The following is a 20,175-nucleotide window of genomic DNA, read 5'->3' as shown; positions in this document are numbered from 1 at the left end:
TGGCTGAAACATTTACGCAGTGCTCTTCCTTCTGTTTTTCTCTTGGTCACTGCTCACTGCCAAGCTTATATCACAGTCTGTGCTTTTAAAAAAAAAAAGTGAATTAGCTGAGGCATAGTAATTTTTTTTTGCGTGGGATGCTTATGCTTATCATCCAGTGCCATGTTGGATGATGAATTTGCCTCCTCCTTTAACGATATTGATGTCAAGTTGTTGTCCAAATGCACTAAATGTCTGCTTCAAAATGTTTGAAAAAAACGTATTTAGTACTTTGTTCTGGTACATCTGGATGTAAGGTTATGGCTATGAACATAGTTGTTCTTTATCTGTTCTCAGTTCATCATATAATACAGGGCTGATGAATCTTCAGTCAGCAAAGTGGATGGTTAAGTAGAAATAAATTATGCGTTCCCAGGTCATACACAATATATGTCACTGCTTGTGTTCCTTTCATGAGTTCTGTACCCACGAATTACTGTAAGCTTGATGCTTATCTAATTGACAATTTTACACTAAGGGTCGCCAGTGAGACATGAGGTGTACCCCTTGGTACAGAGTTAAGGTACATCAGAAGCTGCAATTTCTTGTGTGCCAGGCTAGCAAGGCATAATGCGTCTAATTTACATAAGTTACTTACAGTGCACATTAGGTGAGTTACCTCTTTAAAATTGCCTATATTATATCTATCATTGATAAACTGTTTGTAGATGTGAATGTAGGCATTAATTCACTTAGGGATCCAAAGTACTTTGGACATACAGAAACTGGCATTATGCCTTTGAGCACTGAGTTTTTGTATGTGGATCTCCACGACAGATAAAAATGTGTACAATTACATGTATGCTCATAGCTTCTTATTAGTAATTCATTTCAAGAAGTAGCCACTTTGGATACATATATTTGAAGTGCACAAGCACAAAAATGTGGTTTTGATGTGTTTTTGTGAAATTATTAGGAAATAGAGAAGCTGTAGGTACATGCTGACACGTTAGTTGTGTGCTAATATTGTCACAAGCTTAACTGTCCCAGTGCTATGTCCCCATATGTAATAGCATTCTAAAATAGCTTTTGGATCTGAAACTCTAGAAACAGGAGAAGAGGAAACAGTGGTGTAAAACCAACCTGTCGTGAGGACTCTCCAGCCTTGCAAATCATTTATTTCTAATCAGCTAATATCAGCTTTCAGTTGTATTGCCCAAAGTGATACTGGGTAAACTGTTAACAGGGTTGTATTGCTTAAATTAAGCTCGGGCCTGATACCTAGTGTGTGATTCGAGAACTTAAAGAGATCTTGAATCCTCCTCAAAGGAACAGAATGTGCTAAAAATGCAGAAAACCCACTGGGTGAGTAACATTGGTCACTAGTGATCAAAATAACAATCAATAATTTTTAGCGTTTTTAATCATAGTATTGAGGTAGGCATATAATTGAAGACATTTACCAAGGTTTTGCTGCTTCAGAACAGTGCATTTTAGAAAGATCAGCTTGGTCCTGAAACAGAATCTGCACTTTTAAAATTGTGGTTATATAAGTTATTTTCTAGCTCCATCAAGATCAACACAGAAGATTGATTTCCTCAGCAGGCAAATCCTGGGGTAAAAAAAAAAAAAAAAAATCCGTAGGTTTATTGTAGATAAAAACAGACTACCACAGGTTCAAGAAAGTTTATCTCAGTATGTAGGTAGCTAGGTAAACTTTTTAAAGTCTTAAGACGTGCCTGTTTGTGCTCTGAGTTTTCATTTTGCATTCTTTTACTAAATTCTCCACTCTTATTTTTCTGTTTGTTTACAATACTTTTACATTGGAACTTTCTAATGAAACTTCAAGACTGAAATTAGTACATTGAAATTTTATAGCAATTTTAGTCAAAAAGCAATTTTTTTATAGCAATTTTAGTCAAAAATTTAATTGGATTGATTTTAATTTGTTCTACTGTTACTGCACTTCTAAGATGCAGACCAGCTGAGAGAGGGACAACTGTGTTCTGCTTGGTTTTGTGCATCAGTGGGTTGATTGTTAAATTTCAGATAGTAACAGCCACTCAGGTAAGGAATTTGCACTATATATGTATGTGAAGACTAACCATGAGACAGTGTAGTGAGAAATGAAGGTTATTTTTCGAGAAAACACTTATTGCCCTTACATATAGAAAAAGAAAGAATCTCTTTGGTTCTTATGCCCCATGCTGAGCTTTCAATGCCTTCAATTAGTAGGGGAGCTAAAATCTTTTGTTTGAAAAAAAAAATGAAAAAAAAAAAAGGGAAAGCAAAGATGGAATTTTTAATGCAGTTTTTTTCTGCAGTTTTTCAGAGCCCTTTCAATGGATATATACAGTACTAAATTTAAATAAGCCTCCGTCTTGCATTCAGTTGGGTGGGACATGTCTTCGTATATTACACTGTTTCTGATGTTTTGCCTGCCCCTTAATATTTCACAAATTTCTTGTCTTTCTGAAATCATCTTCTATGGAAAAATAAATATGAATAGCAGCAAAAGACTTAAGGAGTTAGCTTTCTGGCAGGACCTGTACACCTAAGCTACCATAGATTTGCGGCCACAAATAAGATTGTTCTGCGCATCTCACAGAAGGATTTCTCACAGTTGTTGCTACTAGCTATGCTACACCTCTCAATTTAGCTATGAACCAAAGGATGAATACAGCTCACATAGAGCTGTTGCAGCTGATAAGCGTCCCTGTAAATCAAGAAACTCAAAGATGCCTCTGTTAATGGAGTGCATGTTAAAGAAACTTCTGAGCCCAGGGCTTCATCTGGAGATTGACAGAAATGTAATCGAGAAGGATTAAATGGAAAAAATCTTAAACTAGGTATTTTCTTAGGAGAGATCTAGAATAAGATTTCTATTCTTTTGCATCACCATCATCCCTAAAAAAAAAAATTAGTCTTCCATCCAACTACCATCTTTCTACTTAGCCAGTACCTTATCCCTCTTAACTTTTTTTCTGAATAGTGTCAAAATCAGCTCAAAGTCTTCTCATCTTTATCTGACTCTCTGCTTAATAACAACAGGGGCAATTTGTATCCTCACAGTTATTTGCTTAAATCCCTGAACGAGCTAGTTCTTTGTTAACCTCAAAATAGCTAAACTTATCTAGATGTCTTCTTTTCAAAAAAGGTTATTTTGCTGAACATTAAAAACTGAGAAGCTCTGTCTGAATTGAAATTGCAAGTTTCTTCTGACCCAGGGGGTGGGGATAGGAGTGGCACATGATTCCTCCTTTACCCACACTGGATGGCTTATAAAGACCGTCTGTGCAGAGTCAGTAAGATCCATCATACTAGCATCTTTACTTGTGCCATCTGAAGTGAATTCTCCTGATGTAACATGCAGGTTGTTCAAAGCAGATGATTGTGCTCCTGCACTCAGTGCTTTCAGGCACACAGAACGTAACAGTAAAATTCTCATGTCCTGGTAGAAGAAAGGTATTCCAGCTCCCGAGTTTAGATAGTTGAGCTCTTAGTGAGATGGAAAGCCCGTTTTAGGCTTTACTAGAGTATGTTAAGTAATTTACAAAAGATATATGCCTTTAAATCCCTTAGGCATCAAAAAATACTTATTCTGCAAGTATGCCACAATCATTAACGAATCTATTAGGTAAAAGAGACTGTCAGCATCTCTGTTTCCTTGCTGATGCTGCATTCAGATCCATAAACATTTCATCTTTTTCTTAAGGAGATTTTTTTTTTTTTTGGCTCCAGAACAGGATCCATATAGTAAACAAATACCTAGTAAACAAAAACCCTGGAGTAGGGGATATTATATTTTGTTCATTTCCCTAAAAGCCTAATGCTAATATTACTAATAATATAGTTTTCATTATGTATCAAGCAATGTTGTCTTTATGTCTGGAGACATTCTTACTGTTTCCTTAGACCTCAATTGTCTTCCATTTGAAACAGATAAATGCAGATATAGTAGTAGAAAGGGTTTTATAGGTGTCCTTATAGGCATAATTTTCAAGCAGGTAGGTGATGAAGGTCTTTGGGCTCTGGGTGCCATTTTCAAAAGTGATTCAGGAAACTTGAGGCTTTAAATATAATCAGCTTCCAAAAAGAGTTGAACTGCCTGTTACTGCCAAGACTTCATTACTAGTGCTCACTGAAATGAAAATTTGAAAGTGAAGCTCCTTACAAAGAGTTTTTTAAGCCCTTTGTCATGCCCTGGAAATCTGTATTTTTATCTGCACATTTGAGTAAAGAAAAACTAAGCAGCCCTGGGAATGAAAAGTTAATGCAATAATTATTAAGAATTAAGTGTGTTTTATATTGGTTAGTCAAGGTGCAAAGAATTCTGTGATAGAATAAGGAGATATCAATAGCCGAAAAAAAAGTGGGCATTCGGTTTGAGTTATGCACAGCTTAACAACTCTGATTTTCCAGCCCTGAGAAAGCTCTTAGTGTATGTTTGTTTGCCTGCAATCCAAATGTCTCTTTAAGAAGAAACATATGCATGTCTCATATTATGTGAACACACTTAAAAACCTCTGGTGGCCTGCAGAGTTGAAATACTCTGAGTCATTACGTAGCAGTTTCAGCTACTCATCAGTCAGGATATTTTTCTTGAATAAGTCAGTAACTGCTACTTAAATAGCACATAAATGTAGTTTTGTTTTAGAAAAATTATTCATCTGATTGTTTCACATTGTTTTGAAGTTGCTATGAAGAAAAGGCTTAACTAATGCATTAGCTTTGAAAAAGAAACTATTTTAGGTTCTTAAGGTCAACAAAAACATAATTAGTAAATGTAGGATGATTGTTACATTAAAATCCCTAGTTAAACTCTTTATTTAAAAAGTCTGTATAACAGATACTCCTTTCCAGGTGATTGGTGAAGACTGTCTTTCACAACGTTTGATATCTATGTCTTTATTGCTCAATTTATATGCAATTTTCATTAATAGTTTTTATTTGAAAACAGCTTATATTTGGAATCTAAAGGATTTCTATTATAGGGAGCTATATCACAAGCCTCTCCTATACATTTTTACTACTAAATCACCGTGGTTGGATGCTAATGGTCTTGCAGTTCTGACCTTTTCCAGGAGCACATTGTTATTTTTCAAATTTCATTTGCATATATTTACAAAGGTTGTTTCTGTAGCAATTACCTGTGGCAAGAGCCGAACTATGAATGTGGTTGGTTACTTGCTGTGAACAACAGAAGAATTGCACTTTGTGAAAGTTTTCGAGTGGTTTGAAAATATTGCAGGAAAATTCCCATAGTGCAGTGTAGCATACTTGCAATGAGTGACCAGTGTATAGGGCAGGTGAACACACACGAGTCAGTGCCACAGTGGTGAACAGACAGGCAGTTGATCCCTGTGCTAAAAACCTACCACTCACTTTCAAAGTTGCATGGAAGTGGCAGTAACAAAGCAAAGACTTTTTTTTCTCAGTGATGTCCAGTGACAGGACAAGGGGCAATGGACGCGAGCTGGAACACAGGAAATTCCATCTGAACATGAGGAAAACCTGTGCTCTGAGGGTGACAGAGCACTAGAACAGACTGTCGAGACAGGTCTAAGTGTGTTCAAAACCTTCCTGGACACATTTGTGTGCAACTTGTTCTAGGTGAACCTGCTTTATCAGTGGGGTTGAATTAGATGACCTCCAGAAGTTCCTTCTAGCTCTTACCATTCTATAATTCTGTGATCAATGGACCTAAACTAGAGAAAGATGTAATCAATCCCTTTTTGGAGGAAGCCAAGTAGTCAAACGTTATAATCTTGAGAAACCCAGTATTATGCCATAACTTAATTTCATGCACCCTCATGGTAGGAGTAAGCGTGGAGGCCAATAATAAAAGAAAATTATGATCATACGAGCTTGTCTCAATTTCTTCTTTACCACCTCAGTGTCTGTTATCCTATTAACAATATATTTAGATGCATTTCTTACACAAAGGATTCTGAAATCGTATCTTCACACATAATCAAAATTTCCTCAAGTAAATATAGTGCTGTGGCCCAGGATCTTTTTCCTATATGTAATGGAGATGACTGACTGCTCTTCAGTAATCCTTGCACCTGGGACAATTAAAGGTACAATTTTGCAAATGCAAAATACTCAAACTAATAGGTAATATTTCCTGGAAAAATTATAGTACCACAGGACCATCTTGCTTAGGAAAAATGAGCTGACATCTGATATTGAGTTCTGGCTTACTGTAAGTTCTTGCCCCTTTTCTTGATGACTTCCCTGATGTTGAATTTGTTAGGCAAAATCTTACTGGCGCAGTGTATGTGGCTTAAAGACAAGTGATGGTAGAAACACAGCAGATACAGGGAACTGGGACATGCAGAATCAGTGAAGAACTAAGACTCAAGCCATCTAAAACATCTAAAAACCTACTTTTGGGGGGTTTGTTTTCAGTTATTTACTTATATTTCATGAAATTATTAAATAGTACGTCAATGAAAATATTTGGTTGCATAGTACATATTCTTGAGATTTCAAATGGTCTTTTAACTTTGTCTGATTTTTGTGGGGGTTTTTTGTCTGAGATTCTGGAAATTCTTTCTGAGAGATCATTTTGGAAGTTGTCCATTGAAGACGTGCACTCTCATAGCTAGTGACTGATACTTGGATTTGACAAGAGAAAGAACATTTTAAATAGTCGCAAACTAACAGTGTTAGCAGTGGCCACATTTGAGAAATCCTTAAGCAAAGAGCCTGCTGCTATGCGTAATAGCCCTAACTTCTTATTGGGAAAAGAGCACATGAGTCGCTCGAAGTGAGGAGATTCATATTTTCTCCCAGACATTTTTTTTTTGCATGCTGTTTAAAGACTGAGCTGTATAAAGCAGGATTGACATTATGTAATTACTTCCCTCTTAGACTGTGCAAACTCAATTTGCTTTTCATTCCCAGGTATTTAAAAGACCATTATTTTCCCATCAGACTTTACTGTCTGCCAATTAAAGCTTTAGATCGATGATGTGGAGAGAGAACTTTATTATAAAAGGTTTCAGGTAGGCATATTGAAAACATCTGCTTTGAATCATTTTTCTTACCTTTTTTTAATGTCTATGATTTTTACCAGCTATGACAACTTTTTTGACATTTTTAATAGTGTTTTTTTCCAGAATTTTCCTGCAAAGCAAAACGTTTATGTCTCAATGGCAGATTTACTTCAAAATAAAGGCTAAGAGAGTAAGAGAAAGAACTCCAAATACTGCAGGATTTTATGTTTCTTTGCCTTCTTGGCTCTAACAGCTAAAACTGCACTGAAAAAGAAGGTGTTAACATGGACTGCAGTTACAGCATATATACCTGGCATATTGTTTTCCCCTTACCTGGGCACTTACTTCTTTGTGGGACCAGTGTTATAGTTGTTCAGATCTCCTGAGTGACATGTTCTGAAGTCATTAGTGCCCATGGGAGCATGAGGTAGTACTAGTTAATAACTGAATGTAGAACCACCTGAACTGAAAATACTAATGCTATCTGTGGTTATTCACTGTCATCTAAAGTGATAAGAGCTATGTTAGTATGGTCTGTCTCTTGCACAGTAATTTGAATTCAGGTAATTTTCTTTCCGTCTGTCTTTTCTTTTGGGTCTTTTCTGTGTAGTTATGGGAAATGGCTGTACTCTTGAGGTGCAGAAAATCATTGTAATTGCATTATGCATGAGAACTGTGCAAAGGGGCAGATGGTATACACTTACCCCCCCCCCAGAGGAGCATTTGTAGAAACAAGAAAAATGGATAAAAAGTTCATTAAAAGCAGACCTGAGTATAACATACCATCAAAGCATTTTTAATATCAATGCCATTTCTGGCATCTTTAATATGACTGTAGTTTCATGTTTAAGAATACAATAGACAGTATCTTAGCACTTAGCCTTTCTAAATGTGGTTGTTTACCCTTTGTTTAACTTTTTAAAGCAAATTACGTTCTCAGCCTCAGCACCTGGAGTGGGAAATCTTTCACTTTCACTTAGACAACTAGGCATGTACAGATAAGTATCATAATTAAAAATTATGGGAAACAATAATATTGATTTTTTTCTTACTGAATTTTTAGATTTCATCATCTATCTCATTAGGAGATACCAAATTTTCATTTAATGATTTCAGTGTCTTCATCAAAGGTTATATATTTTAGTGTTTTCAAGAACAATCAAAATATGCCAGTGAAGAAGGGTTTTATTTATTGGCCCAGGAAAGCAGAGTCCTCTTTCTGTGTATTTTTTAGTTTTATGAAGCTGACTAACAATGGATGGGTTTTTTGCTCCTAATTTTGTTTATTTTGAGGGTTTTTTTTTCGTCTGAGTTGGATGGTGACAGTTCGTATTTTATTTTTCTAAATTCATTGGCAGGTCTTGGAAGGGAAGCCAAAAAAGCACACCCAGCATTATGACAGAGCACTGCAACAGTGGTAAAAAAATTACAGTAACACCACTGTTCTTCTGGTAGTCTCTTCTGTCCTTAAAGCTTGTTCTTGTTTCTTTCACCATGTGAAAGGCTTCTGACAAGGATCTATTATTTCACTAGCATGGCAGGGAGCTGTACTTGTGATCCATTTGATATTATTTTCCTTTTATCGCATAGATGGTAATAGGCTTTATCAGTTGCTGAAAGGGGTGAGGGGCTCTTACTGAGGGCTCTCACCTCATCTTGTGAAAGTGTTCTGACACATTGTTCCTAGTACACCAGCCCTATTTGCCTAATTAACTGAATGTTCCTCAAGCCTGTATGGCTAGAACATTTTGCATTTCTTGGTCTGTACTGTTGTTTGAGGCTTACAAGTTATTGTATTTTGTCTCACATGTGGCCACATCCCAGCTACTAACTGTTATGCATGGACTTGAGAACAGGTTCTTCTTTAACCTGTAGTTTTACTGAAAAAAACAAAGCCTTCCCCTCCTCCTCTCCCTGCCCCCTCTGTTTTATATGGCTAGGATAACAAAGATGTATTCTGTTTAGCCTTAATGAAGTTATAGATATGCGTATTAAAGGTTTGTGAGAAAAAAGTTAGATTCTTTAGGCCAAGGGACAAAAAAACATTACTGTAGGCAGATGCTTGCATTTGGTGTAATTAATGATTGTATAGGAACAGCTTAGTCACTACTTCCCCTATATTCTGATGCCACTAGAACAATTTTATTGGTTGGTTGCTGTTGAGAAGGAATTTAGGTAATTTTTCAGAGTTAAAACCTCCCTTAATAGGTTACCCACGGCACCTCAGATACTTTCTTTTCTTCAGCTTTTGTATGTGACCAGTCCACGAATGGCCAGATCCAATGACAAATCACTGCAATGTCTATACCCTGTAGGAGTGTTTAGGCAGTTCATACAGGTTTACTTATCTCACTCGGTATCAAACTGCTCTCAAGAGACAGATGTATGAGCACCAAAGTCTTAGGAGCCTCTATCCTTTGGGTTTTTTGATCTGGCTCTAATGTATCTCAGTCGATTAATATCTTATTCATGTCACCAGTCATGAATAAGATCAGCTGTCATACTGATTGCAGTTTCTCTCCACTGTATTTCATGCCTTTCTGGGTGACTTTCAAGGGCAGTGCCATGAGCTTTGTCCTATGCTTGGAGATCCTGTTGAACATAACAGCTCAATTAGCAGCACAGTACATTGGGTAGTTCATGCTTACCCTCAGTAATATATCTTCTGCCTGCAACAGATGTGATCCTCAGTTAGTTATTAGTTTTTTCATTATTTTTCAATTTGTTGACCTCTGCATCTATTATTTACGTGCTGCACTTGGAAACAGAATCGTGTGGTGGTTTTTAGAAGAGTGACTTGAAAGCACTCATTCTTTTTGTCAAAAGCACTGTCTGCCTCTTCAGGAGTGCAAAGGAGAAGTGCTGACAGAGGTATTAAAGCAAGGTTCTGGGCTTGTTGTTTTAGGAGGGTTTGATGTTCTGTTGTGTATTATTAATAAGCATGAGATTCAAGATTAGAACCCCAGCAGTGATGCTTTCTTTGTGGCTGACCTTATCACGTGGCAGCTAGTGTTCTCGTTTGTGTAAAGCTTATTTGAGTTTAATGTAAGACACAAAATCCCCATTCTTCCCCAGCTGGATGTAGCACAAATTCACAAGAGGTTCAAAATCCCCACTGAGATATTTCTGCTGTGTTTGTCATTTCACACCACTCTTTGCAGTATTTGCGCTTGGCAAACTGAAGGGACATGACACAAGCACGGTTCAGAAGCAGCATTGCTGCCAATCAAATACCATTTGCTGATATACATAATCCACAGGGGCGGGGAAGGAAGGAAGAGGGGAAAGTATTGTTTCCTTACATTAAAGTGGAAATACCAAGGGCTGTGTGCAGTTACAGTGGCCTCACTAACTTACTGAAGGTGTTTGTGGTCATTGGTAGGTAAATTGTTACATCTTATTAAGCTTCCAACTAAACGTTATTGTTAAAGAATGTAACCCAGAGGGCTTACAGTGGACTACTTTATAGGAAGTAGAATGCAGTTACAGTAGTTTATGAGAGTAAAATCCATAGGTTTCAGTTCATACTTTGCTTAAAGTGTTAAAGGCTAAGGCTTACATTAGATACTAGAAAACTCTTTGGAAATGTTCCATTTCAATATGACCTATGTAATTACAAAATTGCTTCAATCATCCTGCTTTGGTTTTTGTTTTCAAGATACAGCGACGACTCTTCCTAACAGATCACTTCAGTAATTACCAAAAAATACATTTGGGTTACTAGTTCTTTTTGTTTATAAAGAACTATAGAAAGCAATTTATTCATTCTTAAAGAAAAAAAAATACTACCTTAGATTTATTTCTGCTTTGTTTGTGAGACACAAGCCTGTGTAAACCACAGCTTTCCTTAACAGATCAAACTGAGTTCTCAGGAGACAATGGTTATGTTGCTCCAGAAAGCTGAAATTTATTATGGAGGCACAAAACTTAGAGAAGAGAATGAGGTTTCATAAGTTTAGGAGACCCATGAAGAGACAATCTTTGTTTCTTGTCAAGTTTATTGAACCTCAATAGCAAAGCCACAAAATATGATAAAAATCTTATTTTCCCTCCCCCCATCCTATGTTTGCATTGCAGTTCAACTGGCAACTTCCTTCTGAAGCTTTTATGCATTTATGGTTAGTGAGAGCCCAGAATTTTTTTTTTTTCTTACTCTGAAAAGAGTTGAGAGGACCCTGGACCCTTTGTGATACCCGTTAGCCCCCACAGGATCCTGAGGAAGGCTGAGGTCTGTCTGACATGTCAGGCTAGGGAAAGAAGAGCTATAGGCAAACAGCTGACAGGCTTAGAGTCACAGTGGATGGCAAAGGAAAGACTATAATATATACACTTAAATAAGGAGTTATGCTTTGTGTCATGGGAGGACTGTGAGGCTTTTTATGCAGCCATCATTTGCTGGTGGAACATGAGCCAGCAGTGTGCTCAGGTGGCCAAGAAAGCCAATGGCGTCTTGGCTTGTATCAGAAACAGCATGGCCAGCAGGTCCGGGGAAGTGATTGTGCCCTTGTACTCAGCATTGGTAAGGCCGCACCTGGAATACTGTGTTCAGTTTTGGGCCCCTCACTCCAGGAAAGACGCTGAGGTGCTGGAGCGTGTCCAGAGAAGGGCAATGAAGCTGGTGCAGGTACTGGAGCACGAGCTTGACAAGGAATGGCTGAGGGAACTGCGACTGTTTAACCTAGAGAAAAGGAGGCTGAGGGGAGACCTTGTTGCTCTGTTTATGTGCAAACTTATATGAATTTTGGTGGTAGTTCTAATGATATCTAGGCATAACAAAAATATGCCTAATTGCTCTACTGTTACAGGTTGCAACTTTGCTTCCAGAATAGCAGTGTTAGACAGATCATCATGGTACTGATAGTTGCAGACACACTAGAAGAAGTATACCAACTTACAGAAATAGTAAGTAGTTCCACAGGCAGTAGCCGATGACAAACTATTTTTTCCACTGCTAAAATCCGATAGCAAGAGGTTGAAACATGAGACACTTGACTCACGAAACATGACACATGAGGTTTGAAATCATGAAAACAGTGATTGTTCTGGAAAATAAGTGGTTTCCTACAGCAAAAGTTTAGTAGTCTGGTAAAGTGGTGTGTGAACATCTGACCTGTAAAGGTCTACAATGTCTGATTCACTTCTGAATGGATTCAGCTGTGAATTTCTCTTAACATGTGCCAAGGAGATACAGCGTCCATTTTAGGAAAAAGACTTTTTTATTAAGCAAGGTCTGTCACTTCTTGGAAGATGAAACAAGAAGTGGTGAGACAAAGAAGTCACTCAGAACGAGTCACCCAGATGCTGCAAGTTTCCACAGGGAAGTATAATAACAAACCAGATAAAAATCTGAGGTCAGCACTTTCAGTTTGGTTCAAACACGCTCATGATTTTCTTCAAATGTTCTATGGATAACCACTCTTTCACTCTGTAAGAGTCCTTCACATTTAAAACTCATTGAGTGTTTTTCAAAGCCATTAGGGGTCCTACCAACAGAGGAAGTCTGTTGCCTTTATGTTACAAGGTTCTCCAAAGATCCTTCTTTTCTGCTTATAAAGATCTAACCTCTCTTATAATTTCTGAAGTCTTTGAACTTACAATATGCTGCCCAGTGGACTAATAGTCCCTTAGAACATGCTCTCTCTCATTCATGGCTCCCTTTCACCCAGCCTGGTACAGTTACTTTTCACCAGGAAAAGAAAAATAAAATTGAACACAAAAAGAGCTCATAGAAAGCCCTGCTACCAATTTCTTGTGCTAATTCTTTTCTTGTGATTCCCCCATGTATAGCAGGTCTAATTAAAGCACATGGATTCTCCATACATTTGTACTGATTTTTCTTTAAGCTGGGAGGAAGCATCACCATTTTATCTTGAGCCTGCAAGTGGAATAGAACTTGATTCACATTGAAATGTCCCTGGGGCTGCAGAAACTTAGATTTAGAGATCACAAGATTTCAGGATGCAGTAAGACTTTTTTTTTTCTTCTGTTCTGTATCCACGAGGGAGGAAGGCTGACACCCAGAAGGACATTTGGAAGGTGGATCAGAGCTTGCATGGTTGAAGAACATACAAAGCAAAAGAGGGCAAGGTTCATCTCATCACATTTCCTAAGGGCGATAAAAAACAGCAAGAACTGCAAGAGAAAAAAAGTTCTTGTCTGTGTATGCATCTGGTGCCTGCTGTTAGCACAAGCAAGGTGGATAGATGGAAGTGAATCTGACTGTGCCTCCTTTGTAATCTCCGCAGCTGTTGGTCTCTAAAGTAATGGTCAGGTTTTCATTGTTTTAGCCAAATCATTTTTACCAGAGCTATCACCTAGAACAGGTTTTTCCTACAACAGCTAAAAGACTGTCTTAGCTGTCAAAGTGCATAGGTGGCTCGAGCAGACCACGTCCTTGACTACTTGTAATTTCTACCAAGAAACGTAATATCTAATAGATTACCTTTGTGAATTTGAATACCTTTATCTTTTGAGAAGGTGGGTTTGGTTGGTTGTTTGGGTTGTTTTGATTGTAGCGCAATAGTAATGTATGTGCAATAACTTCTGTATTATATTTTCATTCTAAATTACTGGGATAATCTGTTTAAATTCCACTTTTCCATAGTTAATCCTGTGACTCTGTGTATTATTAGATGCTATAAACTGCTGAGCAAATGAGAATGGTGGGAGGACTGATTGTCCGGATAGTCAGGAAAAAGGCTATATTCCATAGCTTTCGTTGGTGTCAAATTCCTCCCTTTCTTGATCTTAAAAATATTTATCATATCATATATATTATCATATATCAATAGAAAAGATATCTTTTCTATTGAACATCATCAGGCAGAAGTGAACACAGGCAATGTTTTTTCGCAAACGTGCAAATAGGACCTTCTCATGCTGATTGCAGGAGGGTCAGACTAGTTCAGCTTTAATAGTCCCTTCCAACCCAAACTATTCTATGATTCTGTGATCCCTTTATACTGAAACAGCGAAAAAGAGAGGTAACTGCATGACAACCCCTTTTATTCAGATTGTCCGTTGGTTCAGGCTATTAAGCCACCTCATAAAAGGGTTTCTTGGTCAAAAGGCAGCTAGCAATACATGGATGTCAGTGCTTGCTTTACTATGTCCTATAGTTGTGTTTTCATTTTATATTTTTTCAGCTCTTGTAATTATTCTTCAATATATTTTTTTTCAGATAATGCTTAGTGAGGTACACTTCTAGAAATACGAACTTAGAATTGAAAACTATGGCCTCTGGTTATATTTTTGGAAGAATTTAAATACTGCCAATTCTTTTTCCAGAACTCAGTTCTTTACAAAACTAAAATATTCCCTAAGACTTCTGCATCCAAATTCTGCCTGCCCTGACGCCTGTAAAGGCAGAATACACGCAACCGGCCATATAGTGATTTATTAGCTGCTAGTCAAGTGATAATTCTTGATTTGAAAGCTGACACATCTAGAATCACTGCTCAGTACCAGTTTTATACTAATTCCTGCATCAGAAGAGTCTGTGATATTTGGCAATAATGTATTGATTTCTTTCTGACTCATGCAGAACTAATTTTCAGTTACACAAATTAGAAAGGGAGAAAAGGGGGGAGAAAACCTTAAATGTTCATTTCTTTTTGGCCATTTCTTTGATCCGTGTTTTTATCTGAGAGGAAAGTGGTGTGTCTAATAGAGAACTGTAATATATTATGAAACAGTGAGACTTCAGAATCTTGTTAGGCAATCACTGCTTCAGCAGAATGAAGTGCTGTTCCAACAGGAGGAAAATTATACACCAATTATTTATCTAGTCAAGAAAAATTATGCCCCATAACATCAAAGGCTTCCATTTATGAAATAATGGAAAGAGGGCAATTCCTATTCTTTCAACAAGCCGGGGAATTTTTATTCAACTGAAATGCAGCAGGCCAAGTGTTCAGGACCTTAAAATTATAATCCCACAGCTTCACATGTAGCCTACGTGACTGGTTCTAGGAACAGTCATGAAAAAAATAGCTGTGTAATGTTTATGTAGATTTAAATGAGCTATTGTAAGTAATTCACTCATCCTGTTTCTTATTATCCTTCAAATAATGTTTCCCTCATTATTGGAGAAATATTTTTTCAGGCTGCATATTCCCAGTTCATGTATTCGTTTGTTTTCTGTACTTTTCCTAATCCTCAATGATTCTCCTTGTTTTCATAAACTTTGGAACTCTTCCCTAATATTTCCTCTTGCGTTAGTTTCTTATTTTGAAAATTCCTCAACTGTTGTACCTAACCAAAGCAAGCTTTCAAAGCAAAGCGGTTGAGGTGGTTGTAATTTTTAACATCCTTTTTTTCAACAGTGTGTAGGGTTAACAGTCTTTTGTATGTATTGATCTTACTGAATTGTGAAAGTGAAGTCCTCTCTGTTTTATCTTTGGCACAAATTACAAGGGAATGAATATGTAGAGTTAGCAGGACAGAACTGTTAAAATCTGAATCATCTCTTACTCCAACAAGAACTTTTTTCCAAAAGGTTAGGACATGACAAAATGGTTTACCAAGAAAGGTTACTTGGAAATGAAGAGTTTGCAGAGCTCTTCCAGCAAAAAAAAGCCTGGAAATATGTAATGGGAAGGTAAGGGGAATCCTTTCCAAGCACAGAAAACCCACAAATACTCCCAAGGGGAAAGCAAATTAAGTAAGAAGTACTGTATTTAATGTATTAGCTGTTTTGTAAAAATACTGTCTTCTTACGTCTTCTATTGTTTTTAACAGGAAGCTGGTATAAATCTTGCTTTGTGTGTGTCTGTACCATGCCTGGTGTATGACAGTCACTGCATGTCCTTGCAAGTATAACCTGTGAAACAGTATGCAATTCTAGCCAATGTGGGAAATTAGGAAAGAGAAAAAAAAAAGCAATTCCAGGCCCTGAGCGACGCTGCTAGAGATTCACAGTGAGAACGTACCCCTAGATTATCCCTGACTGTACAAAATAAGGGCAACGGGGATTCAGCTAATATTCCTTTAATGCAATGGGTGTCCAACAGGACAGTTCAATCACGTCATGCAATCTGAAAACACTGTAAGCAAATTAACTTTTTAGCTTGGGATGTAGGGAGGAAGGATATAGGTGTTATTTCACCTGCCATTCTAATCCTCCATTTCTTATATATGTCTGAAAAAAACCCAACTGACTGAAGAGGAAAGCTGAGATTTATTTTCGGAATTTCCAGAAAATAAGTATTATTTTTAAATGGTTGGGCTGTAATAAGAAATGCATGTCTACATGAAGATAGTATCAAATGAAAATGCTTCATTACTTAGTTCCTCCCTTCCTTACTGAAATGGAACAGTCTATGCCTTCATCACTTCTTCCATTTAATCTTGTTAATGCAGCCTGTTAAGACTCCACTTTTGCAACAGCACAGGTATAACTGTGAATTAGCAGAGTAGTAGGCAGAATACTGTTCTGCTCTTAGAAGTCTTACTTATTTACAACAAAATCTGTGATATGCAACCCAGAATAAAAACTGATGCAACCGGTGAGTTGAAACATTTTTCTTCTTCACTTCCTTAACAATATGAGGTATTCCAACGAAGAATAAATAGGGACACAGTAATCAAGCTGTACCAAATCTAGCCTCGCCACAACTGCACTTGGAGTTTTACTAAGATTAATTCTTCCTACTCTGTTAAAAGATAGCAGATTAAATTGGTAAGTAGACATTTGGGAAGTGTAACATTTTTTCAGACAGCAACAGATGCAAATCTGAGAATATCTCCAGCTGATTTGATTGCTTTTCAAAAGATGGGGCAAAGATTTTAAATAAAAATGTGCAAAAGTGAAATTCCATAGTGATGATCAAAAATATGATCAAATTCAAAATGCTCTAAGAAGGAAGCATAAGAAGGATTTTAGAGTAATTTCAGACTGAAATTACTTTTGTCATTTGTTTGTTGTTGCCTATATCTCTTGCCATTTTGTCTTCTAGGAGTTACACTATGCCTAATGTACAGGAGAAGGTATTGCAAAGAAAGTAATACAGGACAGTGGGTGGGAAATTATTCCATTGACTATGATGGAAGTTACATAAAGTATCAGGCAATGCAAGTCAGATCCTCTTTCTTTGCTGCACTGCTATAATTCTACTAGAATGTGTTGACTTATTTACTTAGTGCAGTTCAAAACTGAAATCTGTACTTGCAGAAACACATTTCACCATCCTTTCTTTCCCTTGGGCAGCCGGCTTGATGATGATTTTCTGTCCATAAAGGAAAAAAAAAAAAAGAAAGAAAGAAAAAAAAAGCAGCTCCCATTTTTAAGAAGGCTTTTGCAACTGAACCATACTCATTAACAAAAATAAAGACATAAACCATGCTTATGTATTCTTGCCTCTCAACTTTTCCTTGAGCATGACAGTTAGCTATTTTGTAAGAAGCTTTAAGCTGTAAAACATTTAACACTGAAAGCTGCATTAATTAGTGCTTTATCAGGACTGCAAATAGACAATATATTTAGCTTACTAAAATGCTTTGGATTTATAAGTTGTATCACGTCCTGTGATGGTTCACCAAAGTATTGTTCATCAAGGCATATGACTGTAGTAATAAAATCAGAAAAAATTTTCTTGAAGGTATCTTGCATAAGCTGGTCAGAAAACAGTATAATTAAGCATTTTTAATTGTAATGGGCAAATAGGTTTGCATAGATTTTAGCAATGGGAAACATTCCACAAAAGAGCAGTGATGAGGGCTGGGGGCAGAGGAGGAAGGTGAGAAGTAGAGATGTTGACAAGAATTTTATTTATCAATGGCAAAATAAGCCTTTGTACTTCCTGCACCTTTCTTAATGGTCCATACTCTGTTGTCCTTGATATTGTGTGCCACACTTCTGAAAGTCCATTTGCTTTTCTGTAATTAAATGTACATTTTCAGATGAGTCAGTGTTTATACTTCTTCATTAGTTAGTGCTAGGTTACTTTTTGTTCTTAATTTTCAGTATTAGGTAAATGAAAACTTCCAGAACTAAATTTCCAGAAATGTAACTGTTGTGACATTTTCTGCTACAGTAAGCATAAAAACTATAAAATTTTGTACTAGAGATGTAATGTTTGGGAGGAACTGTGGATATGGCCTATTAATGTAATTAAATGTTGAAACAATCTTGCAGGCATGCATATTCAAATAAAGACAAGTGTTTTGTTACTAACAGTGATGCTTTATAGGCAATTGTTTATTTTAATCTGAGAAATAAAGTATTGGCCTAATTGATAAAGCACAAAAAACGTTATTTTATTTTATTATTTTATTTTATTTGTGAATTTGACATCAGAATATTATACTTGTTATACATCCTTGTTGAATGTGAAAATCTTTTTCTGTATCATTTCCATAGCATAATAGATGTAGGAGAGGAAAGTTGTGACATAGTAGTTGTTCAGTCACCACTAAGTGTGCTTTAACATTGTCTTTAAGTCATTTTAAGTTACAATTTCACAACTTGTAAAAAGTAAAATGCCATCTTTCAGCGCAGTATCCTGAGAGATAATGTTTCATGTAGCTGTAACTACGGTTACAAAAGAAAAATCTCATTTGTTTTTAAAGGCGCACACTGGATACAAAGTTATTAGGCATTTTAAGTATGCTACCATATGTAGTGATTTTTTGACTTTGAAGTGTTTGTTCCCACTGAGGCTGGCATTTTGAACGTGGCTTATTCCCATGGAATCTTAAAAATGTCACCACTTATTCCTGTTGGTGTGTATTAGGCTTGGATTTATTCAAATCTTGGCCTCTCCTCTTTCCTTTTCCAATATTCTATTTATAAAAAGTAGAACATATTGACACATCAATACAAAATCAGCATGGATTTCCACAGAAATGGAAGATTATAGAAAGGAAATATCCAGTTATTTCAATGGAGGGCTCACTTACTCAAAGCATTTACTCATTTACTTAAGACAAAGTACTTGTCCATTCTAAGTATTACTTAGTGATTTTTCTATCACATTTTTTATTTTGTTGATTTGTAGCAGTGTTTAACTTACTAATTTTCCGAGGTAAAGGTTTAGATGGGTTGATTCTTTTCTGTTATCTTACATGTTTCCAAAAGAAGAAAGCACTTTAAATTCTTTGAGTATTTCATAATTTGCAGACAAGTTTTGCATGAAGTACTGAAAAATATAAGCATTTGAGAGGTGGGACGATAGATAAAGGTTCTAACCAAGTTTGTAGTTTCTCTGACGCTGCATTATTTGTAGGTCCAGTAACTCTATTTTGTGTGTATCTACAGGTTGAGCAAACCTCTGAAATCCTTAATCATTCACAGTGAACTGTAAGATTGTACTGCTAACACTTATCACACATGTGATAAGTTACTGTTTTTTTCCGCAGTCCGTCCCAAGTGTTGGCACTGCCTTTCTTTCCTTTATCAGAGCAAGTGCTTGAGAAGCAGTTTGGAAGATAAACAGTTGTAAAAGAGAAGTTAAATAGGATTAGACTTGAAGCCTCCAGTTATACAGGGGCTGGCTTCAGGCTCTGTTTAGTTGCAACTGAGTCACGAATACTTAAATTGCTGACTGTCAGCTGGTTCTGTGCAAGAGTCCTCATTTCCCATGATGATTTTGCATGGCATCAAACTCTGGATTTGAACGTTACTAGAAGTATAGGAAACTGGGATCATTCAAACCAAACAATGCAGGTAGGGTGGGGAGCAAGAGGGATGAGAGGATTGTGAGAGTGGTGCAGCTGCAGTCCAGTAGCAAAGAGATGGAGAAGAGGAGGCTACCACAGACAGAGTGAAGAATAAGCATGGCAGCTTCCTTCCACTGCAAGCTCGAGTAAGTTTTATTTTCACCCCACTTCAGCAAGCAGCAACGCTGACTGGGTTTGAGGAAAGATAACGTAATGTGCGATCTCACAGCCTTGAAAACAGAAGATCTTCAGAGCCTGCAGCATCTCTCTTTGTGGTCCTAGGCGTTGTAACTGTACAGCAGCGATCTGTGCATATCTAACATAGGGAATTTCCAGTGAGGTGCTGAGAATTATGTAACAATTTCAGCCAGCTCTCAACAGGCGATATGGACTCTTCACTTGCGAAGTTCATTAGCCTATTTATTCAGAAGAGAAAAAAAATATAGACATGGATTGCTGTCTGTCAGGAAGCAATAATTCAGAAACACCGAGCACACTCTGAGTAGCCTTCTGAGTTAAAGACAAATAAAGAGGG

At 37.0% G+C, this 20,175-nt stretch overlaps 1 protein-coding gene across 2 annotated transcripts in view; it reads left to right on the top strand.

Moving 5' to 3' along the window:
* RORB (RAR related orphan receptor B) overlaps nt 1–20,175 on the top strand; it is a 141,088-nt gene that overhangs the window by 70,301 nt on the left and 50,612 nt on the right. Inside the window, exon 1 of one of the 2 annotated variants that reach the window (XM_054054510.1) lies at nt 16,441–16,489. The exons of the other annotated variant lie outside the window; for it this stretch is intronic. Within the exon in view, the coding sequence (XP_053910485.1) occupies nt 16,459–16,489 (31 nt within the window). The 5' untranslated portion in view covers nt 16,441–16,458. Of the gene's footprint in view, nt 1–16,440; nt 16,490–20,175 lie in introns of those variants that run through there. 2 annotated transcript variants of the gene reach the window in all.

The sequence above is a fragment of the Cuculus canorus genome, chromosome Z (genome assembly GCF_017976375.1).
Source record: "Cuculus canorus isolate bCucCan1 chromosome Z, bCucCan1.pri, whole genome shotgun sequence".
In the NCBI taxonomy this organism is placed as follows: Eukaryota; Metazoa; Chordata; class Aves; order Cuculiformes; family Cuculidae; genus Cuculus; species Cuculus canorus.
This window is presented reverse-complemented; position numbering and strand designations above follow the sequence as displayed.